The sequence below is a fragment of the Salvelinus alpinus genome, chromosome 6, assembly GCF_045679555.1.
Source record: "Salvelinus alpinus chromosome 6, SLU_Salpinus.1, whole genome shotgun sequence".
Taxonomy (NCBI): Eukaryota; Metazoa; Chordata; class Actinopteri; order Salmoniformes; family Salmonidae; genus Salvelinus; species Salvelinus alpinus.
Window position 1 is genome coordinate 44,763,741 of NC_092091.1, and position 21,133 is coordinate 44,784,873.

Here is a 21,133-nt window from a genome sequence, read left to right on the forward strand (position 1 = left end):
TTGCTGAATAACCAGATGTGTAAAGTAACTAATTGGAACTACTCTCATTACTGTAATTGAGTAGCTTTTTTGAGTATTTTTCAAAGTTAGTAATTTTAGTCCTACTTTAGTAGAATTTCATGAAAGTAACACTACTTCTTTTTGAGTCTGATATTTCAGTACTCTTTCCACCCTTGTTAAGGGAGTTTGTGAATGAGGAAATTAGTGACAGAAAGTGGTAGGGAATGAGTGAGTGAAGGAAAGAGGGTGAGTGGATGAATGTCAGCTCCGCATAGGGCTACCTGCCATCACAGCATCGGGCTCCACTGATCAACCCTCGAAGACAAGGCCATACCCCAAACTATTTTAATACGTTTTCATATTTGCATTTTGTTTCTGTTGTTCATTCAGTTAAACCTGTTACTCGATTGAACTGAACATAACCAGTCAATTTCCAAAAGCACACAGTAAAGGTACATACCCACTGGGCACAGATGTCAGTTCAACGTCTAGTTTTGATTTACATTATGGCTGTGGTCAACTAATGTGAATTCAACATGAAATCAACAAAAAATGTAAAAATGTCTTTGGATTTAGGTTAAAAGTTGGGTGAAAAAAATACTAAATGTGACCGACCGGCTCGATTGTCTTAGTTAATAATTTGAAATTGTGTTTTTTTCATCAAATCAAATTTTATTGGTTACATACACGTGATTAGCAGATGTTATTATTGTGAGTGTAGTGAAATGCTTGTGCTTCTAGCTCCGACAGTACAGTAATATCTAACAAGTAATATCTAACAAATTACACAACATATACCCAATACACACAAATCTAAGTAGGAATGAATTAAGACTATATACATATGGACGAGCGATGTCAGAGCGGAACGGACTAAGATACAGTATATACTTATGAGATGAGTAATGCAAGAGATGTAAACATTAAGTGACTAAGACACCGTAGAATATTATAAACTCAGCAAAAAATGAAACGGCCCTTTTTCAGTACACTGTCTTTCAAAGATAATTTGTTAAAATCCAAATAACTTCACAGATCTTCATTGTAAAGGGTTTAAACACAGTTTCCCATGCTTGTTCAATGAACCATAAACAATTAATGAACATGCACCTGTGGAACGGTCGTTAAGACACTAACAGCTTAAAGACGGTAACCATAAGTTATGAAAACTTAGGACACTAAAGAGGCCTTTCTACTGACTCTGAAAAATGCCAAAAGAAAGATGCCCAGGGTCCCTGCTCATCTGTGTGAACGTGCCTTAGGCATGCTGCAAGGAGGCATGAGGACTGCAGATGTGGCCAGGGCAATAAATTGCAATGTCCATACTGTGAGACACCTAAGACAGCGCTACAGGGAGACGGGACGGACAGCTGATCGTCCTCACGTGTAACAACACCTGCACAGGATCGATACATCCGAACATCACACCTGCGGGACAGGTACAGGATGGCAACAACAACTGCCCGAGTTACACCAAGAACGCACAATCCCTCCATCAGTGCTCAGACTGTCCGCAATAGGCTGAGAGAGGCTGGACTGAGGGCTTGTAGGCCTGTTGTAAGGCAGGTCCTCACCAGACAACATCGTCGCCTATGGGCACAAACCCACCGTCGTTGGACCAGACAGGACTGGCAAAAAGTGCTCCTCACTGACGAGTCGCGTTTTGTCTCACCAGGGGTGATGGTTGGATTCGCGTTTATCGTCGAAGGAATGAGTGTTACACCTGTACTCTGGAGCGGGATCGATTTGGAGGTGGAGGGTCCGTCATGGTCTGGGACGGTGTGTCACAGCATCATCGGACTGAGCTTGTTGTCATTGCAGGCATTCTCAACGCTGTGCGTTACAGGGAAGACATCCTCCTCCCTCTTCCTGCAGGCTCATCCTGACATGCCACCAGCCATACTGCTCGTTCGGTGCATGATTTCCTGCAAGACAGGAATGTCAGTGTTCTGCCATGGCCAGCGAAGAGCCCGGATCTCAATTCCATTGAGCACGTCCGGGACCTGTTGGATCGGAGGGTGAGGGCTAGGGCCATTCCCCCCAGAAATGTCTGGGAACTTGCAGGTGCCTTGGTGGAAGAGTAGGGTAACAGCTCACAGCAAGAACTGGCAAATCTGGTGCAGTCCACGAGGAGGAGATGCACTGCAGTACTTAATGCAGCTGGTGGCCACACCAGATACTGACTGTTACATTTGATTTTGATTCCCCCCCCTTTGTTCAGGGACACATTATTCCATTTCTGTTAGTCACATGTCTGTGGAACTTGTTTAGTTTATGTCTCAGTTGTTGAATCTTATGTTCATACAAATATTTACATATGTTAAGTTTGCTGAAAATAAACGCAGTTGACAGTGAGAGGACGTTTCTTTTTTTGCTGAGTTTAGAATACAGTATATACGTACATGAGTAATCGGCTATGAAAAGCCAACTGACATTTACTCCTGAGGTGCTGACCTGTTGCACCCTCGACATCCACTGTGATTATTATTATTTGACCCTGCTGGTCATCTATGAACATTTAAACATCTTGGCCATGTTCTGTTATAATCTCCACCCGGCACAGCCAGAAGAGGACTGGCCACCCCTCATAGCCTGGTTCCTCTTTAGGTTTCTTCCTGGTTCCTCTCTAGGTTTCTTCCTAGGTTCTCGCCTTTCTAGGGAGTTTTTCTTAGCCACCTTGCTTCTACACCTGCATTGCTTGCTGTTTGGGGTTTTAGGCTGGGTTTCTGTACAGCATTTTGTGATATCAGCTGATGTAAGAAGGGCTTTATAAAAAATTCAGAGTAATGCCAAATATGTCAACTTTATTAAAGTGACTAGTGTTCCATTCCTTAAAGTGGCCAGTGATTTATAGTCTATGCCTATAGGCAGCAGCCTCTAATTTGGTAGTGATGGCTGTTTAACAGTCTGATGGCCTTGAGATAGAGGCGTTTTTTCAGTCTCTCTGTCCTAGCTTTGATACACCTGTACTGACCTCACCTTCTGGAAGATAACGGGGCGAACTGGCAGTGACTTGGGTGGTTGATGTCCTTGATGATCTTTTTGGCCTTCCTGTGACATTGGGTGCTGTAGGTGACCTGGAGGAAGGGTAGTTTGCCCTCGTTAATGCGTTGGGCCGACCGCACCACCCTCTGGACAGCCTTGTGGTTGCGGGTGGTGCAGTTGCCATACCAGGCGGTGATACAGCCCGACAGGATGCTTTCAATTGTGCATCTGTAAAAGTTTGTGAGCGTTTTAGGTGCCTAGCCAAATTTCTTTAGCTTCCTGAGGTTGAAGAGACTCTGTTGCTCCTCTGTGTGGGTGGTCCATTTCAGTTTGTCAGTGATGTGTACACCAAGGAACTTGAAGCTTTCCACCTTCTCCACTACGGTCCCGACGATGTAGTGTAGTTTCCTGAAATACACGATCATCTCCTTTGTTTTGCTGACGTTGAGTGAGAGGTTGTTTTCCAGGCACCACACTCCCAGAGCCCCCCCCCCCCCTCATCCCTGTAGGCTGTCTCGACATTGGATAAATGTAGAGCCTCAGAGTTAAAAAATTGTATTTCATACACTAAAGTTGAGGAACATTGGAAAAGTAATTTTGCTTTGAAAGTAACCTCACTTTTGAGAAAATGGCCTTTCAATATTTTGGTACTACTATTGGAGAGCCCCTCTATGTCTACACCACTGCATCGTTCACACCCTCTTAAGCTTTAGCCCCACCCATCTCTTTAAGGATTCACATGTGAGGCTATGTACTAAACAACCAACGATATACTTTATATATTACGGGTATGTTCATAAATGAAATCTGGAGTGCCCAAGTGTGCTCTGGGCGTCCAGTAACCTCAGAGCATTGTCAGATTGTCCATTCGTAAATTCAGAGTGTTTCGCTCTCGGAGCGTTCAGAGCGCTCTGGCCGAGGAGTAGGGTTGATCCGAGCATTCTGACCTAACAACAGCAGTCAAGCACCAAGCTAACTGGCTAACGTTTGCTAGCTTGCTAGCTACTTCCAGACACATGAGAGAACAGCTCACTCGGAGCATTTTATTCACCCTAGCAGAGCTGGTTAGGCTGTTTTTATGTTATCCAGAGCGTTGGCGACTGCAAATGTGCTGCTGGCAGCAATTTAATTTAATTACGTTTTTTTGCCAATGGTTACTGACACAGGCCATATTCAATGGGTGTTGAGCGTTCGTAAATTCATCAGTTATTCTGCGCTCTGGCACACAGACGAAAGTGTTCTGAAATCGGAGTAGATAGCCAGAGCGAATTTACCAGCTATGCCTATCAACAGTTGTCACAATGACTTCATAAACATTCTATTGAAATAGTTTCTTGCATAGTGGATTATTTAGATAGCTAAATCTTACCTGTATACATGGATGGACGCTTCTTCCTCTCTGTCACGGATGCCATGGTTGCTCTTAGTTTGAAGATGTAATCCGGAGACAGGTGTTTTATACAACAGCCTTCTGTGTGTTTTCCTTTTGACTCTGTCTGCATATTTGCAATCAAACTCTGAATTTTATCCATCTCCTTAGCTATCATACTCTAATTACACTGATTTCAAAACTCGGTCCTCCAGAAAGTGGAGAGCAACACTTATACAGTTCTACTACGTGATATCTTTCAAAGAAGCCACGTTAGAAAGGACTACCTACACATACTGATCAGCTCATGTTATAGACAGAGGCGTGCTACATGGCAGACCAATCCAAACTCATCTCTAGCCAATCATGGCTAGCGGGAAGGTTGCTGACTTTTTCCGTGGCTAAACAAACTAGGCTCGTGATTTAACAATTTTATTTGTACAGATGGCATACAAGTTTGTCATTAAGGCACATGAAAGTTCACATGTTCCAGAAGGCATTTCTGCCCAAAAAACGCATTTTGATAAAAGTAGTCACGCGCAACATACGCCTAATTTCCTGAAACGTGTCACAAATTCCCTTACGCTGATGACTTTTTTCAAATCCTATCAGTTTTCCACGTTGATTCAACGTCATCACATTTCATTTTGGGGTTGAAATGACGTGGAAACAATGTTATTTCAGCTTGTTTTTGCCCAGTGGGTATACTGTGTGAGTTCTTATGTACAGAGTCGTTGTTATGGATGGTTTCTCCTTGGGAACAGCATCAAATCAAGGCTGGTCACAAAACATCATTAAGCAGACTACAGAAGTGAATCTAGAATAGATAGTAGCTATGTGGCTTCTTTGAAAGAAGCCCTAGCTGCCTAGACAGAGCAGGGGAGAGGCACAGGTGTCATCTTGTTTGCAGAATGAAGAGAAGACCTGTGGTGAGAGCATCAATATGTCTGCTCCTCTCCAAACATTATTGTCTGAGCTGTGACAACACACAAAGGAGCTGAGCCTGATCCCAGGCCAGCCAGACTCCTGCTGGGTTAGCTGCTTTTACTAACATCCACAGACACAGAAGACATGGTCTTTATAACTTGTCAGAGCAAAATCCATGTATGTATGGACTACATGATGCTATGCTAGACAGCAGTGCAGCAATTGGGGAGGCTAGAATTTTTATTCAAATCTCCCAGTATATCTCTCAAATATTCAAAGAACCGAGTATGTGTGTGTTATGTTACTAGTGCCTGGCTCTCTGTCCCAACACACACACACACACACACACACACACACACACACACACACACACACACACACACACACACACACACACGAATACAATACACACTTGTACTCATTCTCCCTTCTCTGTCTTCTTACTCCAGAAACTCAGAGCATGGAGGACTGTGGCGAGAAGCTGAAGAGGATCCTGGAGTCCCCCAGCGTGCCCCAGGCCAACCACCAGCTCCTGGTGCACCTCACCAGACACCTGGTCAAGGTGGCCCAGAGTGAAGCTCAGAACAAGGCCATCCCCAGGCTTTTAGCCCAGGTCTTCAGTGAGACCATCTTCAAACACTCCCACTTCAGGTAAGACTGATTGGTGCACTGATGAAGTGGTGTGGCTGGCTGAACTCTTAGATAGACAGGTGCTATATAGAACCTAAATGGGTTCTTTGGCTGCCCCCATAGAAGAAGCCTTTAAAGAACCCTTTTGGGTTCCAGGTAGAACCATTTTCATGTCGATCAATTTCCACAAAGGGTTCTACCTGGAACCAAAAGGGGTTATTTAAAGGGTTCTCCTAAGGGGACAGCCCGAAGAACCCTTTTGGAACCCTTTTTTCTAAGAGTGTACTGTCGACATGTATAGGAAACATTCTAAAAATGGGTCTTATGCATGTTATATTCTCAGGTATTGTATACTGATGTGGCTTGCAGCTACAGTCAACTAATGAAAATGTAAACAAAGCATGTTACCCTGGAGCTTTAAGATAAAAACATGCTAGCCAGCAGCTTCAATTATGTTTTTATGTTGCTGTTGTTGTTGATAGTGATAGTGACCATTTGATAGTGATGCTGTTCCTATCCTCTTCATGTACACTCTCAAGTCTATTTTAGAAGAAGAGGAAGTTTAGAATTCCCTGTGCACTCGTAGGCCTATGGGCATGAACTGATAGAGCTGCGTTTACTAAAGGGAAAGGTATGCAGTAATATTTGGCTCGGTGGTAATGTTAACATCCTGTCATTGGAAATCGTAAGCTGAAATGGTCAAGCAAAGCATTAACCTGTTGAGCATGCTGTTTATGTTTCACATACACTGCAAAAGCTCACTGGGAGAATTGCTCTGTGAATTGCTCCTGAATCAGTGAGGAAAGTCTGTTTCTGGCAAAACTGGAATAAGAGATCACAGTCAATGAGGCAGAACCTGTGATATTTGTGTAGCCGTTCCCCTCCTCCCTCACCAGGAGGAGTGAGCGTGCTGGATTATCCCAGAATGCATTGCTCTCCCTGGTCCGTCACTCCGTTGTGTTGTTGATATAAACTTGACCCATGGTGTTTCAGCCCTCTGACCATAACCACCAGAGAACCAGATGGAGGCCAACCTGAGTCTATTAGTATGACCTTTACTGGTGAGTTTAGTATGTCTCAGTCTCTTGTAGTGCACTACCTTTTACCATTTGGTACTCAGACGTAAACTCATTGGATAGAAAGTAGATAGGAACAGCAGGGCATGGAGGAAGTCTTCTTAACATTTAGCTCTAGTCCAGGCAGAGAATTCTGACAACAGAGATTATAGAGTGTAAAGTAGTAGTAGGTCATAGAAGTAGTTCAAGATCAATAGTTGTTGAAATCAGATTAACTGTGGAAGGAAGATGAAAATGTAATCCAGTCATCTGCAGGGTACTGTAAATAGTGAGTTTAGTGTTGTTTGCATGCAAATATCACCATATAGTTTACTGTACATAGTAACCATAGCGTAAACATGACATCATCTCGCTCTTCGGCACTTGTATTTCATGTCAGAGTTGTGGCCTGTCAAACTCCTGTAGGGAGAGCACCGCACGGGAGGCAAAAATAGAGAGAGGTCATCAGCTTCCTCAGAGAGAGAGGTCATCAGCTTCCTCAGAGAGAGAGGTCATCAGCTTCCTCAGAGAGAGAGGTCATCAGCTTCCTCAGAGAGAGAGGTCATCAGCTTCCTCAGAGAGAGAGGTCACATATGTATCCATCACAGGACTTGAATTATAGAAAATACATAAGTAAATCAACACTTTCTCTGACCCAGTACCAGGCAAAATCCAATAGAGAAACAAAATATGCAAGAGAGAGAGGAGAACCAGAGGAGTCTGTCTGCCAGAGACATTAGCTTACCATCCCATGGTGTGACCTGGGCCTTTTCCCCTCAAAATCCCCCACCTCCTCCTTTTCCTCCTTCACTCATGTGACCTGGTTCATGACCAAGATACTCTTTCTAGAAGAAGCCAATTGGTTCCATTTACTACTGCAGTTCAACCATACGCATGGCTTTTATGGTTATAGGAAGAATGACATTCTCTCATATTTACATCCGTGACCGTGTTCTCCTCATGCTTGAACTCTTGACATATCTGTCCATTCATTTGACCTCAGACCCTGCCTGTACCTCTCCCTGCAGTGCGGACGTAAACCCAGAGCACCATGTGAAGATCATGGAGGCCCTGATTGCAGCCGGGGGACTGGTGGAAATGCAGGCAGCACCAGGTAGGACACTGCCTTTTTGGATCTGAACTATAATCTCTCCGCCCTTCTCTCTTTCCTGATATGGTTGAGTGTCATGGTCTTTTACATGGCTGTGTACCAAATGGCACCCTATTTCAGATATAGGGCACTACTTTCGCCCAGAACCCATAGTAAAGCCTAGGTATTTACTTCAATAGAGAGTACAGATGTCCTCATTTTAGGCAGGGCCCATGGAGAGAAGCACAAGATTGAACTTCACTCAACTTTCTAGAGTTTTCCCAGTTAGTTAACACTATCAACGTTTCCCAATTACTGTGGCAATTTTGATCGAATCAACGTAATATTAGCCACTTTCAATGCAACATACCGAAACAAAACAAAATATGCAAGAGATTTTGTTCTGGGCAAAACGCACCAGAGTAGGATTCTAATGTGCATAACTCCTGTAGTCTACACAGATCTATATGGATCTGTGCCATTTATTTTGAACTGGACTGTGTTTATGGCTGTGGTCGTGAGTAGATGCGCTTGCTTTAAGATCGGACAACTTTTGAGAGTGTTTATCTAATGTTCCCTCGTTAGATTGTAACTCATCTTGCTCTCGCTAGCATTAGTTGTTGATCTTGTTGTTGATGATGTGCATAACTGAGGGACAGAGACTACATTTTCATGGTTGTTTGATCAATAGGACTGTAAAGTTCCCAAAATGTAAGAGGACTCTCGTGATGTTTACAGAAATCCATTCAGGTGTATTTCGGGGCGTTTGGCAAATAACGTTCTAATATTCTAAAGTTGCAATTGCCTGTAAACACACAATCCAGTTCAAAGTGAATGATTGCAGGCCCATGTGGCAAATGGCTTGTTTGTATGAAGGTCCACTGTAGCTCTGATTGGCTATTGCGCACCGGTCTGTGTAGACTCCGGTCCTGGACAAGACATATGTTTTTATTCCGTTTTATTTACTGCAGTTTCTATTACTTCTCCAAACGCACGGTCAATTTCCCACTATATTGCTATAGAATTTTCACAAATGCCTTAGTATACGTAATTCCTAAACATTCCAAGAATTTATAAAACGTGAAAATGACCATATCTAGGTGGTCGCTTGTCAGATTATTTTTTTAAAGTGTCATATTCTTCCTGGGGGTGTATATGAACAGATGGTAATAAGATTTCATGTTGCTAAAATGCTGTCAGTTCCACTGTAAATGTTACAATGTATCACACTCACCAAATTATGATAATTTGAAACTTCACTTCTTGTTGAAAGTTGTTCTTGAAAAGGGAGAAGCTAACAAATTGGCAACAACATCCTCTTTGATAACACCTGCTGCAACTAGCCGACAACAAAAGCTAGTTAGCTAGACCGTGGGAAAACTACTTCTCGCTATTGCGCAGTGATTTATATATATTTTTTTTTTATGTAACCTTTATTTAACTACGCAAGTCAGTTAAGAACAAATTCTTATTTACAGTGATGGTCTACTCCGGCCAAACCCGGGCGACACTGGGCCAATTGTGCACCGCCATATGGGACTCCCAATCATGGCCGGATGTGATACAGCCTGGATTCGAACCAGGGACTGTAGTGTCACCTCTTGCACTGAGATGCAGTGCCTTAGACCACTGCGCCACTTTGGATCTATTGGCCTTCAAGAAGGCAGAAGTTTCCATGCGTTTTTGTGAAAACGGTCCCACTCAATAAGTAAAAATGTGATTGGTTGATTCCACTGTCACTCCAAAATGTTGCCCTAATACAGTTGAACGGCAGACACCTTTATCTAGCTTCTGAGGCCTTAGCCAATGGCTGACTTAGCGAGCTAGATTTATCACCCCAGAGACCAGCAAGGAAAAATCCTGATTGGATATTTTTTTCTCTTCAGTGTTAACCCTTTCATGACATTACCCTGAGGAAGGCACAGTGATGCCGAAACGTTGGTAAATACCCATTAAATTGCTGGGAGATTATACATGGAGTGTGCGACTTTCTTTATTTTGATAGTTTATTCGCCGTTAGTCAGCACCTCCACACAAACTATTATTCTAAAATCCAGCTCATGTTTTTCAACCCTTTCCTTTCCAACAAAAACTGAAAAAACCTGAACATTTAAATTAATAGTTTAATTATTATTATTATTATTATAATCATTATTTTATAAATCCTTAGCTCTTCTCTGATGGCATAGGAGGCCCATTGTTCCCCACTGTGTTTGGGTTAGTAATAATTTTCCTCAGCATGCATTTTTTCACTATTCTGAATGCCTAAAGAATCCATACATTGTTCTGAAATATGAACACAGAAATACTGGACATTTTGGACTATGGTGGTGATTTGACAAAATTACAATCATGGTCTTGAATTGGACTCGCATTTTGCTGGTCTCGGTCTTGGACCCCTTGTCCCCCTCCCGGTCTTGACTTGGTCTCGCCATCCTCTATTTGGTCTTGAATCGGGTGGTCTCGAACGCAACACTGTTGTAGGCCAAACCGTTCGAATGCTACAGACATTTTCTCGAGAAGACCGATTTTCGGGATGTCTCCTGGTCTGACAAACAGAGCTGTAGCTCTGCCACTTTCCACTGCAGATGTGGAAGAGCAACATAGGCAGATGTGGTGGATTGAGACACAGCCCATGCAAAAATATCTCTAGCTTAAATTGACGGATCTTGATGGGGATTGATGGCACCGTTGTGTCAATAGACTAGGGGGTTTTAACTTCAACGAATCACTCATCTGTAATTATGAAGTGCTTTGAAAGGTTGGTCATGACACACATCAACATCATCATCCCAGACACCCTGGACCCACTCCAATCTGCATACCGCCCCAACAGATCCACAGATGAAGCAATCTCAATTGCACTTCACACTGCCCTCTCCCACCTGGACAAGAGGGGAAATAACTATGTGAGAATGCTGTTCATAGACTGCAGCTCAGCGTTCAACACCACAGTCCTCGCCAAGCTCATCACCAAGATGGGGACCCTGGGACTGAACACTTCCCTCTGTAACTGGATCATGGACTTCCTGACGGGAATACCTCATAATGACAATGTGAAAACATTTTTCTTGACATTTTTGCCAATGTATTGAAAATAAAATACAGAAGTATCTAATTTACATAAATATTCACACCCCTGAGTCGATACTTTGTAGAAGCACCTTTGGCAGTGATTACAGCTTTGAGTCTTTCTTGGTAAGTCTCTAAGAGCTTTCCACATCTGGATTATGCAACATTTCTCCATTATTCTTTTCAAAATGATTCAAGCTCTGTCAAATTGGTTGTTGATAATTACGATACAACCATTTTCAGGTTTTACCATAGATTTTCAAGCAGAATCTGTGTTTGAAATTCACTGCACGACTGAAGAACCTTACAGATAATTGTGTGTGGGGTATAGAGATGAAGCAGTCATTCAAAAATCAGGTTAAACACTGTTAACGCAGAATGTGTCCCTGCAACTTATTATGCGACTTGTTAAGCACATTTCTACTCCATAACTTATTTAAGCTTGCCATAACAAAGGGGTTGAATATTGACTGAAGACATTTTGGTTTTTCATTTTTTAAATGCATGTGTAAAAAATAAAAAAATAAAAATCATTCCACTTTGACATTATGGGGTAATGTGTGTAGGCCAGTGACAACAAATCAAAAGTCTATCCATTTTATATTCAGGCTGTAACACAATAAAATGTGGAAAAAGTCAAGGGGTGTGAATACTTTCTGAAAACACTTTAGCTACATTCTTGTGTATTTTATTCCTCGTGTTACTATTTTCCTTTTTATGATTTTTTTTCTCTCTCTCTACATCATTGGGAAAGGGCTTACAGTATAACCAATCATTTCACAGTTAAGTCTACACACGTTGCGGTGGCAGTGTGTCTGTAGAAGGAAATAGTGGGTATCCTGTCCAAGGACAGGCTGGTTCTAAAAGGTATGGCAGGGTTCTGGCAGAGAGCAAACACTCTGTATTATCTCTATCCTGAAAGAAACAGCCCACTGCCACCATGGTGTTTGTTGGTGGTTTTCATGAAAAGACTTGAGTAGCTTTCCAAAGCTGGACCATGTAGTTTATTTAACGTATGTATTTCTCACAGTGGGAAAACGCACAACCTCCAGTGGAAAAGAGACTTTTGCTTTAAGAAATGTCCTGAGCTACTGCAACAAATCGTGCATAGCATGAGATAATAGCATACGTCTTCCTCCGTTTGTTTGCTTTGCCGTGAAAGCTGCAATAATGTAACCAGATATCTGCATTTGTCTGGCTGGTCTGCCAGTATTTATGTCGAAGACAAATCCCTGGGGAGTCAGCCGACCTCAGTAACACAGTTCCTCTGGACCCCCTGCAAGGTTCGTTTAGTAGGTGTGTACATCTGGACACCAGGTGTTACTTTACGATGCGTTATAAAGGTTTTGTATCATTTCAGCCGATAGTTTTGAAAGTAGTGCTCGCTCACGAGTCAAAACTGGTCCCCGAAAATTGTGCACAATTGTGTACATCTTCCAATTCGTAAAATATTTAACACATTTGTAAGTGCTTAAGATCCTGTTCAATGTCTTAATGTCTTAAGTAACTATAAGATGGCCACCTCTCCTCCCTTCAGTTAGCTGTGATCAGGAATGTTGGGCCCTATATTAACCCTTTGTCTGTGCTTGGCCTGAGCCAGGACAAAGGCACCATAACTCAGAGCCAATCATCACACTCAGCATGCCTGGAACAGAGTAGGGTTTATGGGGTGGCTTTCACCACCTTGAAAGTCAGAGTCATGGGGGCTAGATGGGGGTTATGGGGGCAAGACTTGGGGTTAGTGGGACATAATTTAGGAGAATAGAAGGGAGGGACGGGAGCAGCAATGAAAATCAGTATGGGGTTGTTGACGCCCTTTATTTCACTGATATATCATTAGGACTTTGCATTCCAGCAGCTCTTATACTAGGGTCCTTTATGCTTTAATTGCTATAAAAACAGCATTTAATTTGGCATAATTACCTAGCAATTACATAGTAATGGAGTTGAAGATTATGGTTACATAAGTAGAGTGTGGAACGGTCCTTAACAGTACATTTTTCCAGTATAAGGTGTTCAGCCTCCAGAGTTACATTGTGTGGAATGAATCCCAGTGCCTTTTTTAAGTGTGTGTGGATGATGTGTGTGGTTGGCAGAGTTACATTATACCAACAAAGAGATCACAGGAGTCCTGTCTATTTGTCTCTGATATGCAACATCTTTTATAACCTGTTTTACACAAACCCACTAGACAAGCTCTCCGAGTGGATGGATGGAATCTCTTCAAGATCATCTTGGCATTTTGCGACTGCTTGAACGACTGTCCAATCAAGCATACAGGATCTCCATACCTCTGGTATCACTAGCTATGATCATCTTTGTCTCTATTCTGTCAACTCAAGATGAATCATTTTAAATATTTTATGTTGCAGAAGTAAAGTCCACAGACCTTTTGTTTGTCAGATTAAATCTCAGTAAAAAAGGGCCAGTGGCCACAAAGTGTGGACATGCAGGTACACAATTTGTCTAGGTCAGCTGTGTGTCTTTGTTTATGGGGAGAAAGAGAGAGGTCAGGTTCACGTGTGAACAAGTTTCTCCCCCACTGGATCTGTAACCAGCACCCCTACCACCCCTCACCCCTCCAGCTTCAGAGTCTACATTAGCCCGAGTCAAAGGTCAGACGAGCTCCCATGGGTGTATCATTAACCCCTGATTAGGCCCAACCAATCCTACTGCAAATGGAGTCTTAAAATAATGTGACCAGATACGGTCCTAACCTGAGTGTTCAAGTTTGTGTGTGTGTGTATATGTGTTTGGTGGAGCAGGACCGCTTGAGTTTTACACCTCGGTGGATCCCAGCTCAGCCAGTCAATCTGTCAGCCATTACCATCACACAATAATTACGTTGCCAACCCAGAAAAAATTTAACAAAAAAACCCCACACCATTTCACATTTATGCCTTTTCTGCTTTCCACTGCTGACGGCACGCAACCCCTTCCCACAGCCTAGCAAATGTAACACGCACACCCTATACCCCCCCACCCCCCCGGCCCCAGGACATTTATTTGGGCCTTAATGTGTTCCAGGCAGGGAAAGTTTGTTGGTAAAACATTGTGTTTAAAGGCAGATCTTGTGGGCTTGCGTTTGACTTCCATCGTCTCGGATGACTAGCCTTGTCAGATACTGATGGATTCATTGTGGCTGTGAGCATGTTGCTCTGAAGAAAAAGAGGGAAGAGGGAGAGATACACCTCTCATTCAACATCTCCTCTCTCTCTGTTTTCATATCCCCCCCTTCTCTCTCCCTCTCTTCCACTCTCTCTCCCTGTTTTCTTTTCTCCCTGTGTTTATAGCAGGGTTTACAAACAGTACCCAGTCCAATGTTTATAATGTTCTCTATTATATTGCAATGCATTCCATGTCCCGTAAATAACTAGCTAAAATGCTGGAGCCCCATTTGCAATAAAATAAAAAAACATCACATAAAAGAATGTGGAATGTGTCTATGTGAGAATGGTGCAAATTTGTAACTTTTGGTGGAGACTATGAAACTCTGGCTGTTTCCTTTAGCAAGTTCATGCTGTATGATCATTCTCTTTGTCTGTATACAGGCCTTTATACTGAACTTAAGTTCGCCCACTCACCATCCATTCAGAACAGGTCTCTGTCGCTCTGGTGTTCTGTGTTAGAGCATACTGTATAAATAGCATTACAAGTAGCCTATCTGGTACACATAGACTGTCACGAACCCACTCCACCAACTTATTAGTGGGCATTAGTCATCAGGGCATCTGATTGTTCTTGTGATTGGAGAGATGTGTCATGATGTAATTCAACAGCTGTGTTTGCGTGTGTAAGATAATAATAATAATTTGGGTGGCTGTGTATATCTGTCCTATTTCACACATGTACAGTTGTGTATCAATGCGTGTGTGTGTGTGTGTGCGTAAGAGAGAGGGGATCGTGACTATGTGGATGGATAATACTAAGACAGACAGGATCACATATCATTGACAGGTGTCTCTGTTGGTGGCAGGTTTGCTTTCAGTCTCTACTCTCACTGGTTTCTGTATGTCTCTCTCCCTTCTCCTCCTCTCTCTCTCTCTCTTTCTGTCTTGATGGCTGACTCATGGAGTATGGTGGCGGTCAGAGAGAGGCCATGCATGAGAATGGCCGAACAGTTGGCCCGCTGGTTGACCATTTTGTGTCCGTATGACTTTAGAGTTTACGGTAGTGTCCTTTAGAGTGTGGCATGGGGCGGAAAGTGGCGACTTATCCTGTAATCCTTCTGTGGGGTCAGCAGCAATGCAGTGCTCTAGTTTGTGGAGCTACTGCAAAGCCACCCATCAGGAAGAGGTATCTGCGTGTGTGTGTGTGTGTGTGGACATGTTTAACAATACTTTTGGGGACCAGACATAACAATTGGGGACATTATGCAGGTCCCACAAGGAAAAGGCTCTTTCTAGGGGGTTTCTGGTTAGAGTTAGGGTCAGGGTTAGGGGGTTAAAGGTTTCGAGATAAGTTTAGGGTTTGGGGTGGGGGGGAGCGCTAGGTAGATCGGACATGACCACAAACTAGATTTTTGGTTGCGTTGTTTACTTCAAACGAAGTCATCCTGGAGATTTACCCTGATGCTGCCAGTGGCTTGCAACTATCAAGAATGATGCTTACAGGCTGAACTGATGAGTAATCTATTTCGACGCCAGCTGAGTAGTAACGCTACACCATTTTTTTCCTTCACAAAGCAGAAGATTCTTGATTAGAGGTAACCTAATGTTAGCTAGCTTACTAGCCTATCTGGACTAAGTTAGCTAGCTAGCTAAAGTCCTGTATTGAACTCTGAAAGCCATTAGCTAACTCGTATAGCTATCTTTTGGATACACACTGCCAATCAATTGAATCTATGCCATGGTAGTCACTGCTAGACTGGTAGCTAGCTACCTTCAGCAGACTAAACATGTTTGTTTGTTCATTTTATCTTTAACTAATGTAAGCTAGCTAACTTTAGCAAATAACAGTAGCTCAATCTGTTGGCCATACATTCCACTCTTTCCTGGAAAACATTCCGTTACTAAAAGTGTAATTGCTGATATAGCTTACTCACCCTCTGTTTGTATGTTGGTAGCAATGATGTGCAACAATGTGCATAAATCGTCTATGGTTGGTAAGTTGGTTCTCGGCTGGTTAGCAATCTTGCTGCCAATGTAGTGATGCTAGCTAGCTAGCTGATCATTTTAAAATGTCTATGTTAGGTGTTCTAAGCTAGCCAGTGTAATAGATCAATACAATTAATGCTGTGGTTGAATTGTGAATTGTTGTGTATTTTGTTGTAGGTGGTACAGAACCTGTTTCCACCAGCATGTGTTTGTATGGGTTTGTGTTATGACGTTACATGCGATTAGAGGTAGCCTGAGGACCACAGAGTACCATCCAGACCATGTAATCAATTTAGTCTACCCCTTTTCTCTTTTTACCCTTTCTCTTTACCCTTTCTCGCTGTAAAACTCAGGTTAGTGGAGTCCTTCCATAGTGCCCTGCTGAAATATACCCCAAAGCGGCTGCATTTTGAGTACACGAGCATGGGACACACCTTGGAACAAATGAAATCAAACTTTATTTGTCACATTTTTTTTTTTTTTTTTTTTTTTAATCCGTTATTTTACCAGGTAAGTTGACTGAGAACACGTTCTCATTTGCAGCAACGACCTGGGGAATAGTTACAGGGGAGAGGAGGGGGATGAATGAGCCAATTGTAAACTGGGGATTATTAGGTGACCGTGATGGTTGAGGGCCAGATTGGGAATTTAGCCAGGACACCGGGGTTAACACCCCTACTCTTGCGCCGAATACAACGTGTAGACCTTACCGTGAAATGCTTACTTACAAACCCTTAACCAACAGCGCAGTTCAAGAAAGAGTTAAGAAAATATTTACCAAATAAACTAAAGTAAAAAATTATTAAAAAGTAACACAATAAATAACAATAACGAGGCTATATACAGGGGGTACCGGTACCGAGTCAATGTGTGGGGGTACAGGTTAGTCAAGGTAATTTGTACATGTAAGAAGGGGTGAAGTGACTATGCATAGATAATAAACAGCCAGTAGCAGCAGTATAAAAAACAAATGGAGGGGGAGGGGGGTGTCAATGTAAATAATCCGGTGGCCATTTGAATAATTGTTCAGTAGTCTTATGGCTTGGGGGTAGAAGCTGTTAAGGAGCCTTTTGGTCCTAGACTTGGCACTCCGGTACCGTTTGTCGTGCAGTAGCAAAGAAAACAGTCTATGACTTGGGAGACTGAGGTCTTTGACAATTTTTTGGGCTTGCCTCTGACACCGCCTAGTATATAGGTCCTGGATGGCAGGAAGCTTGGTCCCAGTGATGTACTGGGCCGTACGCACTACCCTCTGTAGCGCCTTATGGTCTTATGCCGAGCAGTTACCATACCAGGCGGTGATGCAACCGGTCAGGATGCTCTCGATGGTGCAGCTGTAGAACTTTTTGGGGATCTGGGGATCCATGCCAAATCTTTTCAGTCTCCTGAGGGGGAAATGGTGTTGTCGTGCCCTCTTCACGACTGTCTGGGTGTGTTTGGACCATGATAGTTAGTTGGTGATGTGGACACCAAGGAACTTGAAACTCTGAACCCGCTACACTACAGCCCCGTCGATGTTAAAATGGGGCCAGCTCGGCCCACCTTCTCCTGTAGTCCACGATCAGCTCCTTTGTCTTGCTCACATTGAGACAGAAGTTGTTGTCCTGGCACCACACTGCCAGGTCTCTGACCTCCTCCCTATAGGCTGTCTTATCAAGCAAACTTAATGATGGTGTTGGAGTCGTGTTTGGCCATGCAGTCGTGGGTGAACAGGGAGTACAGGAGGGGACTAAGCACATTTCCCTGAGGGGCCCCAGTGTTGAGGATCAGTATAGCAGACATGTTGTTGCCTACCCCTACCCTTACCACCTGGGGGCGGGCCCGTCAGGAAGTCCAGGATCCAGTTTCAGAGGGAGGTGGACTTCCCTTGGTATTCCATAATAGTTTTCAAGCCCTGCCACATCCGATGAGCGTCAGAGCTGGTGTACTAGGATTCAATCTTAATACTGTACTGACGCTTTGCTTGTTTGACGGTTTGTCTGAGGGCATAGCAGAAATTCTTAGAAGCGGCTGGATTAGTGTCCCACTCCTTGAAAGCGACAGCTCTAGCCTTTAGCTCGATGCGGATGTTGCCTGTAATTAATGACTTCTGGTTGGGATATGTACGTACGGTCACTGTGGGGACGACGTTGTTGATGCACTTATTGATGAAGCCGATGACTGAGGTGGTATACTCCTCAATGCCATTTGATGAATTGAGGAACATATTCCAGTCTGTGCAAGCAAAACAGTCCTGTAGCGTAGAATCTGCGTCATCTGGCCACTTCCGTATTGAGCGAGTCACTGGTACTTCCTGCTTTAGTTTTTGCTTGTAAGCAGGAATCAGGAGGATAGAATTATGGTCAGATTTGCCAAATGGAGGGCGGGGGAGAGCTTTGTATGCATCTCTGTGTGTGGAGTAAACGTGGTCTAGAGTTTTCCTGCATTAAAGTCCCCGGCCACTAGGAGTGCCGCTTCTGGATGAGCATTTTCTTGTTTGCTTATGTCCTTATACAGCTGGTTGAGTGCAGTCTTAGTGCCAGCATCGGTTTGTGGTGGTAAATAGACTGCTACGAATAATATAGATGAGAACTCTCTTGGTAGATAGTGTGGTCCAAAGCTTATCATTAGGTACTCAGGCGAGCAATACCTCAAGACTTCTTAATTGCGCACCAGCTATTATTGACAAACAGACCCCTCATCTTACCAGACGTAGCTTGTCTGTCCTGCCGGTGCACAGAAAATCCCGCCAGCTCTATATTATCCATGTCGTTGTTCAGTCACGACTTAGTGAAACACAAGATATTACAGTTTTTAATGTTCCGTAAGTAGTATAATCTTGATTGTAGGTCATCCATTTTATTTTTCAATGATTGCACGTTGGCCAATAGAACGGATGACAGTGGGAGTTTATTCAGCCTATGAATTCTCGGGAAGGCAGCCCAATCTCCTCCGTCTTTTCTTCACGCAAATGACAGGGATTTGGGCCCGTTCCTGAGAAAGCAGTTTATCCTTCCCGTCGGACTCGTTAAAGAAAAATGATTCTTCCAGTTCGGGGTGAGTAATCTCTGTTCTTATGTCCTGAAGTTATTTTCTGTCATAAGAGATGGTAGCAGCAACATTATGTACAAAATAAGTAAAAAAATAAGTTACAAACAACGCAAAAAAAATTACAAAATAGCACAGTTGGTTAGGAGCACGTAAAACGTCAGCCATCCCCTCCGGCGTCCCACAAAAAGACTGTGGGACAGAAACCTGCAAGGGACACTGCAAGGGACACTGAAAGGTATAAAATCAACAACAGTAATGACACAACCACCTTACTCTTCTCTCTGCATATTCTCAAAACACAATATAAAGACATGTCTACAAACATACCGCTGCCAAGGGTTACTATTTACAGTAATGAGCTGTAAAAGTCAATGGGAGGTTTACAGACAGGTCTTCGAGATGAGGAAGTGGGTTTTGGTTGTGCTTAGAGATAGTACATGTATTTTTGTGTATGAGAGACATTGAGAAGTGCCATTTCTCCTCAATGTTCCATACCCAACAATGCATACCGTGTAAGAACTGCCCTCCTAATACTTTTGACACCTTCTGCAGCCCCCCAGCCCATTCACTTTGTTGACTGATCTTTCTTCTCAAAAGAAGCTCATAATATCAATCATTATCCCTAAACAATACACTAGCCTGTCTCTAAATACTTACAGTGCCTGCAAAAGTATTCATCCCCCTTGGCGTTTTTCATATTTTGTTGCATTACAACCTGTAATTTAAATATATTTTGATTTTGATTTCATGTAATGGACATACACAAAATAGTCCAAATTGGTGAAGTGGAATGAAAAAAAATCAAAAGAAATGTAAAACAGAAAAGTGGTGTGTGCATATGTATTCACCCCTTTGCTACAAAGCCCCTAAATAAGATCTGGTGCAACCATTACCTTCAGAAGTCAAATAATTAGTTAAATAAAGTCCACCTGTGTGCCATCTAAGTGTCACATGATCTGTCACATGATCTCAGTATATGTACACCTGTTCTGAAAGGCCCCAGAGTCTGCAACACCACCAAGCAAGTGGCACCATGAAGACCAAGGGGCTCTCCAAACAGGTCAGGGACAAAGTTGTGGATAAGTACAGATCAGAGTTAGGTTCAAAAAAAAATATCTGAAACTTTGAACATCCCACGGACCACTATGAAATTCATTGTTAAAAAAAATAAAAAATAATATGGCACCACAACAAACCTGCCAAGAGAGGGCCTCCCACCAAAACTCACAGACCAGGCAAGGAGGGCATTAATCAAAGAGGCAACAAAGAGACCAAAGACTGAAGGAGCTGCAAAGCTCCACAGCGGAGATTAGAGTATCTGTCCATAGGACAACTTTAAGCTGTACACTCCACAGAGCTGGGCTTTACGGAAGTGGCCAGAAAAAAAGCCATTGCTTAAAGAAGAAGAAAAATAAGCAAACACGTTTGGTGTTCGCCAAAAGGCAAGTGGGAGACTCCCCAAACATATGGAAGAAGGTACTCTGGTCAGATGAGACTAAAATTAAGCTTTTTGGCCATCAAGGAAAACGCTATGTCTGGCGCAAACCCAACACCTCTCATCACCCCAAGAGCATCATCCCCACAGTGAAGCATGGTGGTGGCAGCATCATTCTGTGGGGATGTTTTTCATCGGCAGGGACTGGGACACTGGTCAGAATTGAAGGAATGATGGATGGCGCTAAATACAGGGAAATTCTTGATGAAACCTGTTTGTCTTACAGAGATTTGAGACTGGGAGGGAGGTTCACCCTCCAGCAGGACAATGACCCAAAGCATACTGCTAAAACAACACTCGAGGCGTTTAAGGGGAAACATTTAAATGTCTTGGAATGGCCTAGTCAAAGCCCAGACCTCAATCCAATTGAGAATCTGTGGTATG

At 43.1% G+C, this 21,133-nt stretch overlaps 1 protein-coding gene across 1 annotated transcript in view; it reads left to right on the forward strand.

Moving 5' to 3' along the window:
• The window catches only part of LOC139578744 (phosphatidylinositol 3-kinase regulatory subunit gamma), a 306,191-nt gene that overhangs the window by 130,256 nt on the left and 154,802 nt on the right, over nucleotides 1-21,133 (forward strand). The window contains exons 6-7 of the mRNA XM_071406720.1: nucleotides 5,731-5,932; nucleotides 7,995-8,080. Coding sequence (XP_071262821.1) covers nucleotides 5,731-5,932; nucleotides 7,995-8,080 — 288 coding nt within the window. The remainder of the gene's footprint in view (nucleotides 1-5,730; nucleotides 5,933-7,994; nucleotides 8,081-21,133) is intronic.